The following is a 21,701-nucleotide window of genomic DNA, read 5'->3' on the forward strand; positions in this document are numbered from 1 at the left end:
ATTGGCAAAATTGCTAAATTCTGACCACTGTACTGGATAGTTGAATTTCATAAATGAGTGGTTTCTTGCACCCATTCGATAGAAAAAATGGAGTTCTAGCGAAATATTCATGTTTTTTGTCGACTAGTACAGTGAAATTGGCCGAAAATGGGGCTCAAAGTGGGCAAAATCGCCGATGCGTAAACATCGCCGAGACCGCTAACTTTGCGAGACCATAATTCCGTAAGTTTTCTATCAAATTTCAAACTTTTGGTGTCTTTATGATCGGGAAAAGATTCTCTATCTTTTCATAAGAGAAAATAATTTTTTTTTTTTAACCCTTTGAGGGTCGACAGGCCCTCTCCGAAACTCGTTCTCAGGGTCGGCCAAATTTAAAAAAAAAAAAAAAATTATTTTCTCTTATGAAAAGACAGAGAATCTTTTCCCGATCATAACGACACCAAAAGTTTTAAATTTGATAGAAAACTTACGGAATTATGCTCTCGCAAAGTTAGCGGTGTCGGCGATGTTTACGCATGGGCGATTTTGCCCACTTTGAGCCCCATTTTCAGCCAATTTCACTGTACTAGTCGACAAAAAACATGAATATTTCGCTAGAACTCCATTTTTTCTATCGAATGGGTGCAAGAAACCACCTATTTATAAATTCAACTACCCAGTACAGTGGTCAGAATTTAGCAATTTTGCCAATTTCACACAAATTTCAAAAGGTGCCAATTTCCGAATAGGGTCCAGAATAAACAAGATAGACATTCCTGGCACTAAAATGACATGTCCTCTAGTCATTAGTCATGTCTCAAGGCCCCTCTTATATTCTTTTGCTTTCCACTTTGAATTTTTATTCTCTCAAAAAATATAAGATTTACTGTTATGCAGACTACTGCATTAGTGTAAAAAATGGTATAAATATTATTGGTGCACTTGTGAAAGAATATTAGACTCACCAGTTGACGTGTATTGCACGCTTGGCACGATTTGTTTACTTTTGAAGTTTGGTAAAAATCGAACATTTCTGCTACTTTGAGCTCAATTTCAAGGCACCTTTCATTGTAAAACCAGTCAAAATCATCTCAATTTCAGTAATATGTCTTCCATTCTATAAAATGATACAAAGAAAACTAGAATACAACAATAAATACCATACGAAAATACACTGCAAAGTCGCTGATTTATTAAAAAAAATGGTCAGTTTTTTTTTTCTCATTATGCACTGTGTGCTGCAGGATTTTTTTTAGACTGTGCACACTGACCACATAGACCCATTCTTTCATATGAAGGCCTACCAGCTTTCTCCCACTAGATTTGAGGCCGCTAGAATTTATGAGTACTAGTACGTCAAAAACCCCTACGCGTAAGACGTACTAGTACGACGAAAACCCTCAAAGGGTTAAATTTGGCCGACCCTGAGAACGAGTTTCGGAGAGGGCCTGTCGACCCTCAAAGGGTTAAATGTTAAGTAATGAATTTTTTTATATAAGTAGCAGTATTTTATTCTGATTTTTTTGTTTTTTTTTTTTTGTTTTTTTGCAATAAAATGTTAATGTAAAGTGAAATAGTATTTTATAACCTGTTGACTGATTGCAAATTGTTTATTCATATCATTTGGAAATTATTACATAAATATTCTGTCACATTTCAGGTACCAATCAGCTTTGTAGACCGTCTGTATGGTGAAAGTAAATTAGGTGGATCAGAAATTATTGGATTTGTGAAGGGTCTTCTTCATCTTTTTGTTTCAACATAAATACCATAAGTAAATATTTATAATGCCTCTATTCTTCATTCAGTTTTTACACTGTACACTTACACTACCAAAACTTCAGATGTAATGATCTGGTGCTGCAGTGGTGTGCTTATTGACGTAGCAGAATCCAAGCGAAGGAAAGATTTTTATATGTTAATGAACAGAAATTAATGTAGAATATTGAATTAAAATTAATAGAATATTAATGAAGGGCATAAATTTAGTAGATGCTATGTACCACAGCTTGACACTGTCATCTGTATAACAGACTTTTGCTGCTAACATGTAATATTTGCCTAATAAAGGAATGTCATTAATTAATTTCATTAATGTCATTAATTTAAAGGATAATCGAGTTCGGTGAAAATTGTCTTTTTTTTCCCAAGATGTTCTAAATCTTTGTGTGTTCTGTATACTATCATGATTCACATGACATAATGCATACACAGTTCCATTTTACAAAATTGCCATTTTTTAATGAAGTAAAACTAGGTTTCTGCTTTAATTAGATAATTGTACTTAGGATAAAATCAGGATAGTTTTTTTAATTATTATAAATGCTTTGTATATTTTTGAAGGTTTGGTTTGTTAGATCTAGACTATGACCAAAGTAAACCTGTTAAAGTGCCTTTATCTTTGACTTTTGTATCATTCCATTTACAATATGTATAACTCAAGTTAAAAAAATGAGTGCTGAGCTAATAATAAATCAAAAGCTCCACAGAGCTTAAGAATGAACTTGCAGATGCCATTCTGTCTGTAGTAGATGTTTCAGATTGTTTTTTTATGAACACCAGCCAGTCTTTATACAAACTCTTGGAGGTTTGGCAGGAAATGTTAATAAGATTAACTTAGTGTATCAGAGTGATGGGTTGCACTTTGTGTAAATATGGTGGATTTTATACACAAATAACCCGCACATAAAAGAGAGAAGCTTACGACGACGTTTCGGTCAGACTTGGACCATTGACAAAGTCAATGGTCCAAGTCGGACCGAAACGTCGTCGTAAGCTTCTCTCTTTTATGTGCAGGTTATTTGTGTATCGTTCCAGTCACGGTATTGTGCCTTTGTTATTTATTTGTGGATTTTATCTTTAACAGTTACATTTTGATACTTTTGATTAATACAAACGTAGTTTTGATTAAGGTTGCCATTCCAAGGTGAGAGAGAGAGATTGAGAGTGAAAGATACAGGGAGAGACTGAAATTGAGATTGAGTGAGAGTTATAGAGATATTGACATATTTTATACTTGTATATTATAATAAAAGCAGTTATTCCTACAAGAATATAAGAATGCTTCATCTTCTGTCACACTGCTGGAACTGATATCTTTAATATCTTATTAAGAGACAACAAACTAATGATTGTTTCACAAGCCAATGATGAACAAAAATATTGAATAATTGTACATTTTTTGTATAGCAGTCTTCATGGTTTCAGTGATAAAATTTAATAACTGACTGGCATTATTCAATTGTCTTGTAGTAGTTTATATATCAGCATATCATATATTTATAACCTTTTGTAAATTGTTATTTTGTATACACCTTTTGTAGATGGTAATATTTATAATAAAGCTAAATAAAAAACATATTTGCATTCAGTAATTACCCAAGTAACTTTTAACCTATTGACCATCAAGGATTTTTTTTTTTTAATATAGCAGCCTTAAGTAGAAATGCTATTTCATTCCTCTCAAGGGAGACTCCTTGATGATAATGAGGACCTCTTGATCCAAAGAATTGGGCTTCTCTTCCTTCCTCAGACTGTCTGCTATGTCCCCAGGCAGTGTGTGTATGACATCTATGGGTATAGCCCCTCTCCTAATAATACTTCCTATTTTCAAAATGGGTTCCTTGATGCTAATTAAAGGCTCTTAATCCAAGAAATTGGAGCTATGCTTCACTTGGATTAAACTTGCTTACCTCCACGTCCCTAAGTACTATATACAACTCCTGTGATTTTAGCACTTACCTGTGAATATAATGAAGCAGCTCATTACTTATTGTGCACCTTTTCTTACTCAAACTGCAATCAGTACAGTAGATTTTTTTTTTTTTTTTACACTGGCTGTCTCCTACTGAGATAGGGTGACCTGAAGAAGAAACTTTCACTATAACTTGCTTTCACTGTTTTTTACAGAGGTGTGCCAGTACTCCCTCCCAATCTGATATCCAATATTTCATTGTCTAAATCTTCTCTTACTCTCATCACCTTGCCCTTTTCTGTGTTCATTTTTAATTAACTTCTTTTCATACCCTCCCAAATTCATCCACCAAACTTTGCAACTTCTCTTCAGAATCTCCCAAAAGCAGCATCAGCAGCAAAAACAACTGTAACAACTCCTATTTTGTATCAGACTCTATATTATAATCCCACACCTCTCCAACACCCTAACATTTACTTGTTTTACAACCCCATCTATAAATATGTTAACCATAGTGACATCACACATTCCTGTCTAGGGCCTTTTACTGGAAAATAATCTACATACCCTAACTTTAGCCTCACTATAAAAACTCTTAACTGCTTTCAGTAACCTACCATCTATTCCAAACACTTGCAACATCTGCAACATTGCTACCTTATCCACCCTAACATATGTCTTTTCTAAATTCATGACTGTAACACAAACTTTCTTACCTTCATCTAAATTTTGTTTGCTAATATGCTTCAAAGTAAACACTTAGTCTACAGGTATCTAGGTACACATATATATGTAGCCATGTCAGCCGGTGTCAGCATCGCTGTGGGCTCCATCTTTTTCATGGACTGTCAGGGTTTTCTTACGTGCTGGAAGCATAAACTTGTGCCAGTGAACTTATTAAGTACATTTCTACAACAATGGAAAATCATCTGGCAAAAAACTGCAACCTTTGTGCCAATAATAAGGAAAAAAGTTGCCCAGACTCCAAGGGGAGACGTGTGCCGTTTGCAAATAAATACTGTAACATAAAATAACTTTTGTGGGAGAGAACAGAAAACCACCCTGAAAATGAAGTATAATCAGGGCTAGATTAACCATTAAGCAAAATAAGCATGTTCTTAGGGCATCAAGAAAAGGGATGCACCATGTGGTCCATGGACCACATGGTGCAAAGCTGCAGATGGTGCAGCTAAACCAGGGTCCACAAAGAGGCCCACACATTAAATGAAAAAAATACATATACGTATACAGCAGGGCCCCGCTTTACGGCGTTTCGCTTTACGGCGTTCCGCTAATACGGACATTTCAAATTATGACAAACTTGGTATACGGCTCCCCCCACCTGTCTTTCTAATACGGTCACAGCTGCCCACCGAGTTTGTTTACATTCTCCCTGAGCACATCTCCTTATTATGTCTGGAAACTTTCCAAAATTTCAAGTGTTTTAAAGTTATTGTATATTTTATATGTATTGTACTTGATAATTAAACTTGTGTACACCTGTACCTAAATAAACTTAAACACTGTGCTGGCATGTAGGTACACATTAAAATCACTAAGTCTCTCTACTCTTGATGCAATAATAATAATAATAATAATAATAACAATCTCTTGGGCGCATTAATGTCGCATATTACGTTAATATAGACATTTCCCTTAATCTATCTATGATATTTTTTTCAAAATTATATAAGAAACACATTATGTAACACACACACATGATACATGCACCCACAGTATAAAAATTTATACAAATATATATGAGATGTTTACCAAACGGTTTGTAGAAGTGTCGGAAGAATTACGTTTTCTCTAGCCCGTCACCTGTTACTAGGGATAACTGTAGAAAAATATTCCTTTCGTATGCCTTCACTTTATAGCTATAATTCTGTACTAACTTGTACACAGTGTAAGAGTATTTGTTTCGTGATTTAATTATTATAATAATAATAAAAATATTATAAGGTAAAAGTTTCACAAACTCTTACAAATGTACATGAACTAAAACTGGACACGTATTAATACCGTCTATTTCGCCTGACCGAGTGATCGTCCACAACCTGTTCAGTTTGTTTGTTTACGCTGTCTGAGCTCGGTGTATCATTAAATGTTGTATATTACGTTAATATACACATTTTCATTAATCCATCCGTGATATTTTTTTCAAAATTATATAATAAACACGATACATAACATAAATACATAACAACATATGTGTAGAGAACCTAGGATAACCCAAAAAAGTCAGAGTGACTTACTTCCATTGCCTTCACTCAGAGCATAATTTCTTCTCAAAATGATGTTACATGAGAATGGGAGTGTTCTTTTTTATTTATTCTACCATATCAATGTAGAGACAACCTGTACACAATGTAACTTGTACACAAACCAGACGTGTACAGTTTACAAAACTTACCTTCGCCTGGTTTGTTTACATAACTCTGCGCCTGTCCTCTCTCATGCACTCATTCTTTCTCTCTGGTATGGTAGCCTGGCTGACTACCATACATACCATACTTGATTTTTTACAATAAATACTACTCATCTCACCCTATATTTTAAGGTAAGTAATGAGTGAACTGTATATACATTTTATCGTTCTGGGATGCTTAAATATCATAGAATAGTATGTGTGGGAGGGTTGGCCTGGTATGGTAGCCTGGCTGACTACCATACATACCACACTTGATTTTTTACAATAAATACTACTCATCTCACCCTATATTTTAAGGTAAGTAATGAGTGAACTGTATATACATTTTATCGCTCTGGGATGCTTAAATATCATAGAATAGTATGTGTGGGTGGGGTGGCCTGGTATGGTAGCCCAGCTGACTACCATACATACCACACTTGATTTCTTACAATAAATACTACTTGTCTCACCCTAGATTAAGACTATAAATATTTTAAGGTAAGTAATGAGTGCACTATGTGTGTATTGTACTTTTTTATTGTTTTTTTGATGCCTGGTTCTATTGCTAACATAATATATGTTAGTGTAAACTTGTTATCTAGTGTTTTGTATGCATTTGTAAGTGGAAAAAAAGGGTGTTCCACTTTACGGCGGTTTCCGCTTTACGGCGGTAGCCTGGAACCTAACCCGCCGTATATATAAAGTAATAATAATAAATAGTAATTATAGAAGTTAATGATATACATGTACATTAATCTTAGGAATACAGTACAACAAAATTAGGATCTGGTAACTGCCCATGGTCCACGGAGGCTCACATGAACGTTCTTGTCTTGGTCATGTCGGCTGTCCCATTCAGTCGTCCACTTTGAGTGCAGCGGCACTCAGTAGCTCACTCAGCATTCAGTGTGCCAACAACACACGTGTTAACATTTTAACTTTGTAAGTAAGCTGATTTCTGTTTTTATACCTCTCTCTCTCTCCCCTCCTTTCAATTTTCATGACACTGACAACAAATAACATAATTGTTTCATAATTTTTGTGGATTGGTAGTGCTTATGAAATATTGTGAAACCCGTGAAAATGGCCAAACGGTGTATAGTGCTGCTTTTGACTATGCATGTATTTTCTGATTTTTATTTATCACATGGTGGTGGACTGGTGGTGGTAACTGAGTTTGTAGTGTTGGTGATGTCTCCATGTGCATCTTTTGTACATGGTGCTGTGCTGGTGGTGGTGAGGAGTCTGAGGACAGCGTGTGTTTTTTTTGGTCACGTGGTGGCGGCAGTGACTAAGTTTATTTTATCACGTGACACAAGGCAGCCTGCATCCATGCGCTACTATGTAGGTTCAAGTTCCGCTAACACTAATAATTTATACAACCCTCCCAGCAACTCCACTTCACAGTTTACAAACTCTGAGACAAAACTGTCTATATTAAAGCACGAAAGCACAAGATTCAGCTGTAAGCCGGGAATTAAATTGTTCATATGGTTCTGCCTGTGATATGTGTAACTGTGTTGATTGAAGGGCACCAAAATCTTACAAGTGCATAGGGTTTCTAAGGGTCTTAATCTGGCTCTGAGTATAGTACATAGTGCAATATTGCAAAAGATAGTGATACAGTTGTGTATAGATAAGATACCTCAATAAATGTGATGAAATAAAGAAGGAAGTTTTTTGCATAGTAGTTTGAACCGGTGATGTAAACAGTTGCCAGAAATCGCAAGATTCTGCTACACAAGTCAATACACGTTTGAGGAACTTCCTGCAGGAGGTTCAGTGGAACAGAGAAGTGGCAGGAAAGTCGGTAAATGAAATGATGGAATATGTAACAACAAAATGCAAGAAAGCAGAGGAAAGGTTTGTTCCCAAGGGCAACAGAAATAATGGGAAGACCAAAACGAGCCCCTGGCTTACCCAAAGGTGCTGTATAGTCCTTGTGGCTTAGCGCTTCTTTTTGATTATAATAATAATTACCCAAAGGTGTAAGTAGGCAAAAACTAAGTGCAATAGAGAATGGAAAAAGTACAGAAGGCAAAGAACACAGGAAAATAATGAGGTTAGTTGAAGAGCCAAGAACGAGTATGCACAGGTAAGGAGGGAGGCCCAGCGATAGTATGACTATAATATAGCATTGAAAGTCAAGTCTGACCCGAAACTGCTGTATAGCCACATCAGAAGGAAGACAACAAAGATCAGGTGATCAGGCTGAGGAAAGAAGGTGGGTAACTCACAAGAAACGATCATGAGGTATGTGAGGAGCTCAAGATGAGATTTAAGGAAGTATTTACAATAGAGACAGGAAGGGCTCTGGGAAGACAGCACAGAGGGGAACACCAACAGGGAATATACCATCAAGTGTTGGATGACATACAAACAATGGAGGAGGAGGTGCAGAAGGTGCTAAGTGACCTTGATACTTCAACATCTCCCTGTGCATCCTTAGAGAAGGAGCAGAGAAGCTGTGCATGCCACTAACCACAATCTTCAATACATCCTTGAACCTGGGCAACTACCTGAGGTATGGAAGACGGCAAATGTAGTCCCCATTTTTAAGAAAGGAGACAGAAACGAGGCACTAAACTACAGACCAGTGTCTCTGATGTGTATAGTATGCAAAGCCATGGAGAAGATTATCAGGAGGAGAGTAGTGGAGCACCTGGAATGAAACAAGATTATAAATGACAACCAGCACGGATTCATGGAAGGAAAATCCTGTGTCACAAACCTTCTGGAGTTCCATGACAAGGTAACAGAAGTAAGACACAAGAGAGAAGGGTGGGTTGATTGTATTTTCTTGGACTGCAGGAAGGCCTTCGACACAGTTCCTCAAAGGAGATTAATGCAGAAGCTGGAGCACCAAGCATGTATAACAAGAAGGGCACTGCAATGGATCAGAAAATACCTGACAGGGAGGCAACAACGAGTCATGGTATGTGATGAGGTATCACAGTGGGCGCCTGTGACAAACAGAGTCCCACAGGAGTCAGTCCTAGGACCAGTGCTATTTTTGATATATGTTAATGACATGATGGAAGGGATAGACTCTGAAGTGTCCCTGTATGCAGATGATGTGAAGTTAATGAGAAGAATTAAATCAGATGAGGATCAGGCAGGACTACAAAGAGACCTGGAGAGACTGGACACATGGTCCAGCAACTGGCTTCTCGAATTCAACCCTGCCAAATGCAGAGTCATGAAAATTGGGGAAGGGCAAAGAAGACTGCAGATGGAGTATAGGCTAGGTGGACAAAGACTGTGAGCCTCACTCAAGGAGAAAGATCTTGGGGTGACCATAACACTAAGCACGTCTCTGGAGGCACACATCAACCATATAACTGCTGCAGCATATGGGCGCCTGGGAAACCTGAGAAAAGCATTCCGATACCTTAGTAAGGAATCATTCAAGACACTGTACACTGTGTACGTCAGGCCCATACTGGAGTATGCAGCACCAGTTTGGAACCCACACTTGGTCAAGCACGTCAAGAAATTAGAGAAAGTACAAAGGTTGTCAACCAGGCTAGTTCTGGAGCTCTGGGGAATGTCCTACGAAGGAATGTTGAGGGAAATCGGACTGACGACAATGGAGGACAGGAGGGTCAGGGGAGACATGATAACGACGTACAAAATACTGCGTAGAATAGATAAGGTCGACAGAGACAGGCTGTTCCAGAGAGGGGACACAGAAACAAGGGGTCACAATTTGAAGTTGAAGATTCAGATGAGTCACAGGGAGGTTAGGAAGTATTTCTTCAGTCACAGAGTTGTCAGATAAGATAAGATAAGATAAGATAAGATTTCGTTCGGATTTTTAACCCCGGAGGGTTAGCCACCCAGGATAACCCAAGAAAGTCAGTGCGTCATCGAGGACTGTCTAACTTATTTCCATTGGGGTCCTTAATCTTGTCCCCCAGGATGCGACCCACACCAGTTGACTAACACCCAGGTACCTATTTGCTGCTAGGTGAACAGGACAACAGGTGTAAGGAAACGTGTTGAAATGTTTCCACCTGCCGGGAATCGAACCCGGGCCCTCCGTGTGTGAAGCGGGAGCTTTAGCCACCAGGCCACCGGGCCACCAAAAAGTGGAATAGCCTAGTAGTGATGTAGCGGAGGCAGGAACCATACATAGCTTTAAGAAGAGGCATGGCAAAGCTGAGGAAGCAGAGAGAGAGAGGACCTAGTAGCGATCAGTGAAGAGGCGGGGCCAGGAGCTGAGTCTTGACTCCTACAACCACAATTAGGTGAGTACACAGATAGACAGACAGATAAACAGACAGACAGACAGGTAGATAGACAGACAGACAGACATATTTGTGTGTAACAATGAAATCAAATAAAGCCAGGGTTTTCTGGAGCAGTTCACATTCATCAAATGACAATGCCTTGTGAGGAGCTATCTGACACTTGTCATAACACCATTCTTCAAGGAGTTTCATAATCCAGCGTGTCTAAAACATTGCTGAGACCTATAAATACTTTGTATATATATCTAGACATTAGTAAATGACCAAGGCAGGTGAAAATGTTCACTTGTCGGTGCGATTGTGACTATTTGAGTATTATTTCAGTACCTAATATTAGTTGTGGAAAATATTTTAATTTTCCGAAGCTATAGTGCCTAATAGGTGTTTTATGTGTAGATATGGGTCAAAAATGTATTTGAAAATAGGATAGAACCAAGAGTTCCCTTTGCGCATGCGTGGATGTGCGGGGGGAGAGGTCGACTCAGGGCATGGGAGAGGCAGCAGTGTTTTGAAAGGGTTTAGGGGGCTGTGAAAACATGGGACCAGGAAATTGGCATTCACGGCGGCCTAAGGATTAATATAGGCCTCACTTCATAATAGGAAGTGTCGTGACTGTCCCTGGTGAAGAGTGAGGGAACGTGATTGATGGCACCGCTGTAAATAAGGTGGTAAAATGAGTGAATAATGGTAGGACCGGTGGTGACTGGTGCGTCGCCATGGACTGTGTCCTGGGGAAAAATACCCGTGATTTAATCATCACTCATCGGTCTCAAATCTTAATGGAGTGGCCTCCAATGTGTATAATAATTATGAGACATTAAACCGTCTTGTAAATTGTAATGTAATCAGTGATAATAACACTAAGTTAAGGAATCGTTGAAGCGATATGAACTGCCATTCCCAGAGTGTGTGTGCACATGTTTACCTCATTGTTCCTGTCCTGAGGATAGTGAAGGCTTTATGGAGTCATGACTTCTAAACCGGGACAAACCGATGGATACCTCGTCCTGCTGGAATAAGAACCGTGTCGGTGTAGCAGGACATCGAAATGAGATTGTGGAAATTTATTTGGTCCCTAAAGTTCCACAGGACCGATCCGACATGGCCATAATGGAACGGCTGAGCTGGGTGGCCCTTAAACTCACCCAAACAAAAGGTGTTCTTCCCAATCATAAACACATTTCTCTCCCCTGGGGGGGGGGTGGCATGGATGGTAGGCACTTATTTATTTATAGATTTACCCTTCAGGGAAGGAGTAGGTAGTTTTACTGGTAGTACACTAATATTAGGATTATTGAGGCAACTGTAGATAATAATAATGTAGACCTAAGACCTTAACATAGGTAGTAATAGGCCGATAATGTAGGCAAACACTAGGATAAGTTAGCTAGGGAGAACTGGCAGCCCTAGTTTGAATGAAGAGACGAGGGTCTGGAAGAGAGACCAGCTCGTTCCACCAACTGGACAAGACGTGCCAGTGCCGTGATCAGCAAACGGCGCCCCCCATGTGTCTTCACATTTGAGACCTGGGGAAATCTGGTAGAGGCACCTCGATGTACCGTAGATGACCTCCGTCAGGCCCATACAGTAAGACAAGACCTCTACTTTATCTTGTAGATTTCTGGCCAGTGTCTGGGGAGAGTTGTGAGTGAGTTTGATCTGTGGGCCCGGTGTGCAACAGGCAGTGCATGCCCAGTAAGTACCAGTGTCTCAGGGCAGTCTGGAAGCTAGTGTCCGTGTCTGCATAGTTATACTAGGGGATACATACCCTCTTGGATATAGGAATTTCTGAGGTGCAGGCAGGACACTAATAACGATTGAATATTGCAAGAATTAAGGCTCCCGGTTGCACATGGTTTCTGAGGGAAAGTCCAGAAGGGCTAAGGCTAAGCTTAGGGAAGTTGAAGATCAGGATATATGCTGCAACACCAAGTAAGTTAGTCCTTTATACGTGCATGCAGGCGAGTTTCTTGCAACATCAATCATTTGTGAAAATCTGTCCTATAAGCCACTTGTGAGGCTGAGGTACCCACCTCATAGCTCGGTGTCAACAGAGTTTGCCAGGGTAGGCGACTCACTTGGAGGCAGTACACACAAATTTTCACAAAAGTGGTCCTTCGAAAACTGTGATGTGGAATAGCTAGGTTAAGCTATCATAGCTAGGCCACAGTTAGGAACCAGTTTAACAGAGTTAGGTTAAGTTAGCACACCTAGGCCCAGAGCTACACAGCTAGGCCAAGCTGACTATACACAGAAGTTGTTATTTGCAGTAATTTACAGGCAGGCCAGGTAGGCTAGAGAAGTTTGTGAATTTAATTATTTACAGTGATTACAAGTAATCCAGAGTAGGAGACTTGTGTGTTGATTACTTACAGTGGATTTGCAAGGTAGCCACAGTTAGGCTAGGCTTGTGCAATATTTACAACAGTTATAGTAGCTAGGACAGATTTAACCTAGTTATTATTTATAGATTAGATTTTAGATTTTGCCACCGAAGTGGCTAGTTTATTGTGCACCCCATATCCATCCCAGTGATGACCTAATCAAGACCCGCATAACACTAACATGTGTGGATACCCAGAATGATATAAAGCAACTGCAGAAATCACCCAAAAGTTCACAAATTTACCAACTAATAGGACTCGTACTACCACCTCCTACCCCGCTGCCACTGAAGTGATACTCCACAACATTCACCCAACACCCATCGCCTACTATTCACCCGAAGCCACAGCCAATGGACAAGGGTCAGAACAATAAAAGAAGATCCAGTAACCAGCTAAGGACTCCTAACATCAAAGGTGAGAGCAGTAATAACACGAGGAAAACTTGTGGTACTGCCAGCCAGGACACAACCCTCATCACCCACTGGCACCACCACAACACACGACAGACAACAACAAACATGGCCGCCGCTACAGTCCAAGATAACTCCTTCCCAGTATTTGATGTCAAGAAGATCACCGACCCAGAAATAGCTAAACTCCTTATGATTCAGAACCAAACGATCACCAAACTAACTCATGAAATGCAGGAACTAAAGGCTAGCAATGCAGATTATCTCAACAAGATCACTGCTCTAGAACATAAACTAGACACTCTAGAGCAACAAAGCAACACCCATACCCAGTCCCTAGACACCATCAACACTCTAAAAGACCAAGTCACCCTACTTACTACCAACATTACAGAGGAAAGATCAAGAGTGGACCAACAACTTGCCAATGTCATAACCAACTTCCAAGACCATAATGACCAACAGCAGCTATCTGACGCTGTTGTAGTTAACAACAAACATCTCCCACCCACAGTCACCCAAGAGACCTGCATGGAGACCACCCTACAGCTTATTAAGGACCACCTTCGCCTTAACATACGTAGTGATGACTTAAAGGATTGCAAACTGATGGGCTATCAAGCAGGTAAAAAAACAGTGCTGTTAAAATTCCAAACTAGCTTACAGAGAAACAACCTACTAAAAACATCTATTTCTATGAAAACTGATGTTTACGTCAATGAGTGCCTTACCAAAACGAGACAAAACCTTCTTTATCGGCTAAGAAAATTGCGCTATGCCCAAAAAATCCACCAGTGCTTTGTGAGGGATGGAAAAATAGCAGTTAGGAAACAGCCCACTGGGAAGAGATACTTCATCTCCACAGAACATGACCTTAAAACATTCCTAAGTGAGGCTGGACTAACAGAATCAGAGTAAAGTGCAGATATTACCCATAGTCCACCGTTAGTGTTATATTGTCATAAATTTGTGCCCCCCTAAAATTCTAATACTCCAACTACTTTTAATTGTCATTGTTGTATTCAACGACCATTCTACCTCATAGTCTTAATTGTATTTAATATCTACAGAATCTATCTCCTTTTTTACAACTTACCACATCACTGTTCCATCTTATTTTTTTATAAACTAACCATAACTTACCTGGAGTTTACCTGGAGAGAGTTCCGGGGGTCAACGCCCCCGCGGCCCGGTCTGTGACCAGGCCTCCTGGTGGATCAGAGCCTGATCAACCAGGCTGTTGCTGCTGGCTGCACGCAAACCAACGTACGAGCCACAGCCCGGCTGATCCGGAACTGACTTTAGGTGCTTGTCCAGTGCCAGCTTGAAGACTGCCAGGGGTCTGTTGGTAATCCCCCTTATGGGGTGTGCTGCCAGGGATGGGATTTGGTGATTGTTCTTACTGCGGCTTTTTGTTGGGTTGTTGTTGGCTTTGGGTGTGTTGCTGCAGTTGGTCCCCGGGCACAAATGGCATAGCACACATAAGGGGGATTACCAACAGACCCCTGGCAGTCTTCAAGCTGGCACTGGACAAGCACCTAAAGTCAGTTCCTGATCAGCCGGGCTGTGGCTCGTACGTTGGTTTGCGTGCAGCCAGCAGCAACAGCCTGGTTGATCAGGCGCTGATCCACCAGGAGGCCTGGTCACAGACCGGGCCGCGGGGGCGTTGACCCCCGAAACTCTCTCCAGGTAAACTCCAGGTATGTGTGCTGGGAGGCAGTTGAACAGTCTCGGGCCCCTGACACTTATTGTATGGTCTCTTAACGTGCTAGTGACACCCCTGCTTTTCATTGGGGGGATGGTGCATCGTCTGCCAAGTCTTTTGCTTTCGTAGTGAGTGATTTTCGTGTGCAAGTTCGGTACTAGTCCCTCTAGGATTTTCCAGGTGTATATAATCATGTATCTCTCCCTCCTGCGTTCCAGGGAATACAGGTTTAGGAACCTCAAGCTCTCCCAATAATTGAGGTGTTTTATCTCCGTTATGCGCGCTGTGAAAGTTCTCTGTACATTTTCTAGGTCGGCAATTTCACCTGCCTTGAAAGGTGCTGTTAGTGTGCAGCAATATTCCAGCCTAGATAGAACAAGTGACCTGAAGAGTGTCATCATGGGCTTGGCCTCCCTAGTTTTGAAGGTTCTCATTATCCATCCTGTCATTTTTCTAGCAGATGCGATTGATACAATGTTATGGTCCTTGAAGGTGAGATCCTCCGACATGATCACTCCCAGGTCTTTGACGTTGGTGTTTCGCTCTATTTTGTGGCCAGAATTTGTTTTGTACTCTGATGAAGATTTAATTTCCTCATGTTTACCATATCTGAGTAATTGAAATTTCTCATCATTGAACTTCATATTGTTTTCTGCAGCCCACTGAAAGATTTGGTTGATGTCTGCCTGGAGCTTTGCAGTGTCTGCAATGGAAGACACTGTCATGCAGATTCGGGTGTCATCTGCAAAGGAAGACACGGTGCTGTGGCTGACATCCTTGTCTATGTCGGATATGAGGATGAGGAACAAGATGGGAGCGAGTACTGTGCCTTGTGGAACAGAGCTTTTCACCGTAGCTGCCTCGGACTTTACTCTGTTGACGACTACTCTCTGTGTTCTGTTACGCCATGGTCACACTTGTCGAAGGCTTTTGCAAAGTCTGTATATATTACATCTGCATTCTTTTTGTCTTCTAGTGCATTTAGGACCTTGTCGTAGTGATCCAATAGTTGAGACAGACAGGAGCGACCTGTTCTAAACCCATGTTGCCCTGGGTTGTGTAACTGATGGGTTTCTAGATGGGTGGTGATCTTGCTTCTTAGGACCCTTTCAAAGATTTTTATGATATGGGATGTTAGTGCTATTGGTCTGTAGTTCTTTGCTCTTGCTTTACTGCCCCCTTTGTGGAGTGGGGCTATGTCTGTTGTTTTTAGTAACTGTGGGACGACCCCCGTGTCCATGCTCCCTCTCCATAGGATGGAAAAGGCTCGTGATAGGGGCTTCTTGCAGTTCTTGATGAACACAGAGTTCCATGAGTCTGGCCCTGGGGCAGAGTGCAAGGGCATGTCATTTATCGCCTGTTTGAAGTCATTTGGCGTCAGGATAACATCGGATAGGCTTGTGTTAATCAAATTTTGTGGCTCTCTCATAAAAAATTTATTTTGATCTTCGACTCTCAGTCTGGTTAGCGGCTTGCTAAAAACTGAGTCATATTGGGACTTGAGTAGCTCACTCATTTCCTTGCTGTCATCTGTGTAGGACCCATCTTGTTTAAGTAGGGGCCCAATACTGGACGTTGTTCTCGATTTTGATTTGGTATAGGAGAAGAAATACTTTGGGTTTCTTTCGATTTCATTTATGGCTTTTAGTTCTTCCCGCGATTCCTGACTCCTAAAGGATTCTTTTAGCTTAAGTTCGATGCTTGCTATTTCTCTGACCAGTGTCTCCCTACGCATTTCAGATATATTGACCTCTTTTAGCCGCTCTGTTATTCTTTTCCGTCGCCTGTAAAGGGAGCGCCTGTCTCTTTCTGTTTTACATCTACTCCTCCTTTTTCTTAGAGGAATAAGCCTTGTGCATACATCGAGTGCCACCGAGTTAATCTGTTCTAGGCATAAGTTGGGGTCTGTGTTGCTTAGTATATCTTCCCAGCTTATATCGGTTAGGACTTGGTTTACTTGGTCCCACTTTATGTTTTTGTTATTGAAGTTGAATTTGGTGAATGCTCCCTCGTGACTAATCTCATTATGTCGGTCTGGGGCTCCGCGCATACATGACTGAACCTCAATTATGTTGTGATCTGAGTATATTGTTTTTGATATGGTGACATTTCTTATCAGATCATCATTGTTAGTGAAGATGAGGTCTAGTGTATTCTCCAGTCTAGTAGGCTCTATTATTTGCTGGTTTAAATTGAATTTTGTGCAGAGATTTAAAAGCTCGCGTGAGTGTGAGTTTTCATCAGAGCTGCCTCCTGGTGTTATTACTGCAACAATATTATTTGCTATATTCCTCCATTTTAGGTGCCTTAAGTTGAAATCCCCCAGGAGCAAGATGTTGGGTGCAGGAGCTGGAAGGTTTTCCAGACAGTGGTCAATTTTTAACAGCTGTTCCTGGAATTGCTGGGATGTTGCATCCGGAGGCTTGTAGACTACCACAATGACTAGGTTTTGGTTCTCGACCTTTACTGCTAAAACTTCCACTACATCATTTGAGGCATTTAGCAGTTCTGTGCAAACAAGCGACTCTGCAATGTACAGGCCAACCTTCCCCTTTTGCCTGTTCACTCTGTCACATCTGTATGGGTTGTAACCTGGGATCCATATTTCGTTGTCCAAGTGATCCTTTATGTGGGTCTCAGTGAAAGCCGCGAACATTGCCTTTGCCTCTGCAAGCAGTCCACGGATGAAAGGTATTTTGTTGTTTGTTGCTGGCTTTAGACCCTGTATATTTGCAAAGAAGAATGTTATCGGACTGGTGGTATTGTTGGTACTGGGGGGAGGGGATTTTTTTTCCGGGATTAGTATCTGTATCTGTTGGTTTGGAGTGGAGGCCATCGACTGTGGTTCCACTCCAGGAATGACTGGATTTGGTGTACGATTTCTGCCATTTCCTGCCAGTTTTTTTTTCCTTCCTGGCACTAAAAAACCTCTCCCTCTTGAGTGGCTGTGGCTACCCAGGTTTTCCCATGGCCTGGATGTTTTGTATCTTTTTGTCCCCTTTAGATGGTATGCCTGGCAATTTAAGTTATAGCACAGTCTTTCCTGTACTGAAGAGGTACACAGTTCAGGGTGAAAAAGCTTACAGGAAGGGAGTTTGCATTTTCCTGTTGTCATATGGGCATGGCATTTTCTAGGGTGGTCATAGTTGCACGTCCCATCTGTTTTTCCAGATTTCCCATGCCAGCAGATACCGAGTGCATAGTATGTGCACAGGCTTGGTTTCCGTTTGCCTTGGGTTTCTGTGACTGTATTCCCTGTTGGTGCATGTTTCCCTGTCTTACTTCTATCCTCCCTAGCACCAACAATGGAGCTCCCACCAGTTGTTTTTGGTAATATATCCTCACTATTGCTAGTGGAGTTCTCTTGTTTGCTATTTCCTGCGGTATTTCTAGTTTGCAATGTTGGTTTTATCTTATCTTTGACTACACTTGTTTCCCTACTATGGCTCCTGTCCCCTATGAGGTCATTTATATGTATTCCTTCCTGCGTATAATTCCCGACTACCTGGACAAAATCTCCAGCTTCACCCAACATCTTGCTCCTGGGGGATTTCAACTTAAGGCACCTAAAATGGAGGAATATAGCAAATAATATTGTTGCAGTAATAACACCAGGAGGCAGCTCTGATGAAAACTCACACTCACGCGAGCTTTTAAATCTCTGCACAAAATTCAATTTAAACCAGCAAATAATAGAGCCTACTAGACTGGAGAATACACTAGACCTCATCTTCACTAACAATGATGATCTGATAAGAAATATCACCATATCAAAAACAATATACTCAGATCACAACATAATTGAGGTTCAGTCATGTATGCGCGGAGCCCCAGACCGACATAATGAGATTAGTCACGAGGGAGCATTCACCAAATTCAACTTCAATAACAAAAACATAAAGTGGGACCAAGTAAACCAAGTCCTAACCGATATAAGCTGGGAAGATATACTAAGCAACACAGACCCCAACTTATGCCTAGAACAGATTAACTCGGTGGCACTCGATGTATGCACAAGGCTTATTCCTCTAAGAAAAAGGAGGAGTAGATGTAAAACAGAAAGAGACAGGCGCTCCCTTTACAGGCGACGGAAAAGAATAACAGAGCGGCTAAAAGAGGTCAATATATCTGAAATGCGTAGGGAGACACTGGTCAGAGAAATAGCAAGCATCGAACTTAAGCTAAAAGAATCCTTTAGGAGTCAGGAATCGCGGGAAGAACTAAAAGCCATAAATGAAATCGAAAGAAACCCAAAGTATTTCTTCTCCTATGCCAAATCAAAATCGAGAACAACGTCCAGTATTGGGCCCCTACTTAAACAAGATGGGTCCTACACAGATGACAACAAGGAAATGAGTGAGCTACTCAAGTCCCAATATGACTCAGTTTTTAGCAAGCCGCTAACCAGACTGAGAGTCGAAGATCAAAATAAATTTTTTATGAGAGAGCCACAAAATTTGATTAACACAAGCCTATCCGATGTTATCCTGACGCCAAATGACTTCGAACAGGCGATAAATGACATGCCCATGCACTCTGCCCCAGGGCCAGACTCATGGAACTCTGTGTTCATCAAGAACTGCAAGAAGCCCCTATCACGAGCCTTTTCCATCCTATGGAGAGGGAGCATGGACACGGGGGTCGTCCCACAGTTACTAAAAACAACAGACATAGCCCCACTCCACAAAGGGGGCAGTAAAGCAACAGCAAAGAACTACAGACCAATAGCACTAACATCCCATATCATAAAAATCTTTGAAAGGGTCCTAAGAAGCAAGATCACCACGCATCTAGAAACCCATCAGTTACACAACCCAGGGCAACATGGGTTTAGAACAGGTCGCTCCTGTCTGTCTCAACTATTGGACCACTACGACAAGGTCCTAAATGCACTAGAAGACAAAAAGAATGCAGATGTAATATATACAGACTTTGCAAAAGCCTTCGACAAGTGTGACCATGGCGTAATAGCGCACAAAATGCGTGCTAAAGGAATAACAGGAAAAGTCGGTCGATGGATCTATAATTTCCTCACTAACAGAACACAGAGAGTAGTCGTCAACAGAGTAAAGTCCGAGGCAGCTACGGTGAAAAGCTCTGTTCCACAAGGCACAGTACTCGCTCCCATCTTGTTCCTCATCCTTATATCCGACATAGACAAGGATGTCAGCCACAGCACCGTGTCTTCCTTTGCAGATGACACCCGAATCTGCATGACAGTGTCTTCCATTGCAGACACTGCAAAGCTCCAGGCAGACATCAACCAAATCTTTCAGTGGGCTGCAGAAAACAATATGAAGTTCAACGATGAGAAATTTCAATTACTCAGATATGGTAAACATGAGGAAATTAAATCTTCATCAGAGTACAAAACAAATTCTGGCCACAAAATAGAGCGAAACACCAACGTCAAAGACCTGGGAGTGATCATGTCAGAGGATCTCACCTTCAAGGACCATAACATTGTATCAATCGCATCTGCTAGAAAAATGACAGGATGGATAATGAGAACCTTCAAAACTAGGGAGGCCAAGCCCATGATGACACTCTTCAGGTCACTTGTTCTATCTAGGCTGGAATATTGCTGCACACTAACAGCACCTTTCAAGGCAGGTGAAATTGCCGACCTAGAAAATGTACAGAGAACTTTCACGGCGCGCATAAAGGAGATAAAACACCTCAATTATTGGGAGCACTTGAGGTTCCTAAACCTGTATTCCCTGGAACGCAGGAGGGAGAGATACATGATTATATACACCTGGAAAATCCTAGAGGGACTAGTACCGAACTTGCACACGAAAATCACTCACTACGAAAGCAAAAGACTTGGCAGATGATGCACCATCCCCCCAATGAAAAGCAGGGGTGTCACTAGCACGTTAAGAGACCATACAATAAGTGTCAGGGGCCCGAGACTGTTCAACTGCCTCCCAGCACACATAAGGGGGATTACCAACAGACCCCTGGCAGTCTTCAAGCTGGCACTGGACAAGCACCTAAAGTCAGTTCCGGATCAGCCGGGCTGTGGCTCGTATGTTGGTTTGCGTGCAGCCAGCAGCAACAGCCTGGTTGATCAGGCTCTGATCCACCAGGAGGCCTGGTCTCAGACCGGGCCGCGGGGGCGTTGACCCCCGGAACTCTCTCCAGGTAAACTCCAGGTATATCACCATTAAAGACACAGCATCAGCAACACGGCCACTTGATACTGGAGTTCCGCAGGGAAGTGTCCTTGGTCCCCTGCTCTTCCTCATATACATCAATGACCTTCCAAACGTACCCCAACACCTGAAACCCATTCTCTTTGCTGACGACACGACTTATGTCATCTCTCACCCTAATCTTGCCACCCTCAACACCACTGTGAATGAGAAGCTGATCAAAATATCGACTTGGATGACAGCCAATAAACTTACGCTTAACACTGACAAAACCTACTATATTATGTTTGGTAGCAGAGCAGGAGATGCACAAATTAACATTAAGATTGACAACACTCTAATTACCAGAAATAATGGGGGCAAATTCCTAGGCTTATACCTTGACAACAACCTGAATTTCAGCACCCATATCCAGCATATAACCAAAAAAGTATCCAAAACGGTTGGGATCCTCTCTGTGAAAATTTGTGTGGGCTGCCTCCAAGTGAGTCGCCTACCCTGGCAAACTCTGTTGACACCGAGCTCTGAGGTGGGTACCTCAGCCTCACAAGTGGCTTATAGGACAGATTTTCACAAATGATTGGTATTGCAAGAAACCTCGCCTGCATGCACGTATAAAGGACTAACTTACTTGGTGTTGCAGCATATATCCTGATCTTCACTTCCCTAAGCTAGCCTTAGCCCCTTTGGACTCCCCCT

At 41.4% G+C, this 21,701-nt stretch overlaps 1 protein-coding gene across 1 annotated transcript in view; it reads left to right on the forward strand.

The window, feature by feature from the left end:
- Window positions 1-3,339, forward strand: part of Dpm1 (Dolichyl-phosphate mannosyltransferase subunit 1) — a 135,498-nt gene extending 132,159 nt beyond the window's left edge. Inside the window, exon 6 of the mRNA XM_053782691.2 lies at window positions 1,640-3,339. Within this exon, the coding sequence (XP_053638666.1) occupies window positions 1,640-1,744 (105 nt within the window). The 3' untranslated portion in view covers window positions 1,745-3,339. The remainder of the gene's footprint in view (window positions 1-1,639) is intronic.
- Window positions 3,340-21,701: the final 18,362 nt, after the last annotated feature.

The sequence above is a fragment of the Cherax quadricarinatus genome, chromosome 6, assembly GCF_038502225.1.
Source record: "Cherax quadricarinatus isolate ZL_2023a chromosome 6, ASM3850222v1, whole genome shotgun sequence".
In the NCBI taxonomy this organism is placed as follows: Eukaryota; Metazoa; Arthropoda; class Malacostraca; order Decapoda; family Parastacidae; genus Cherax; species Cherax quadricarinatus.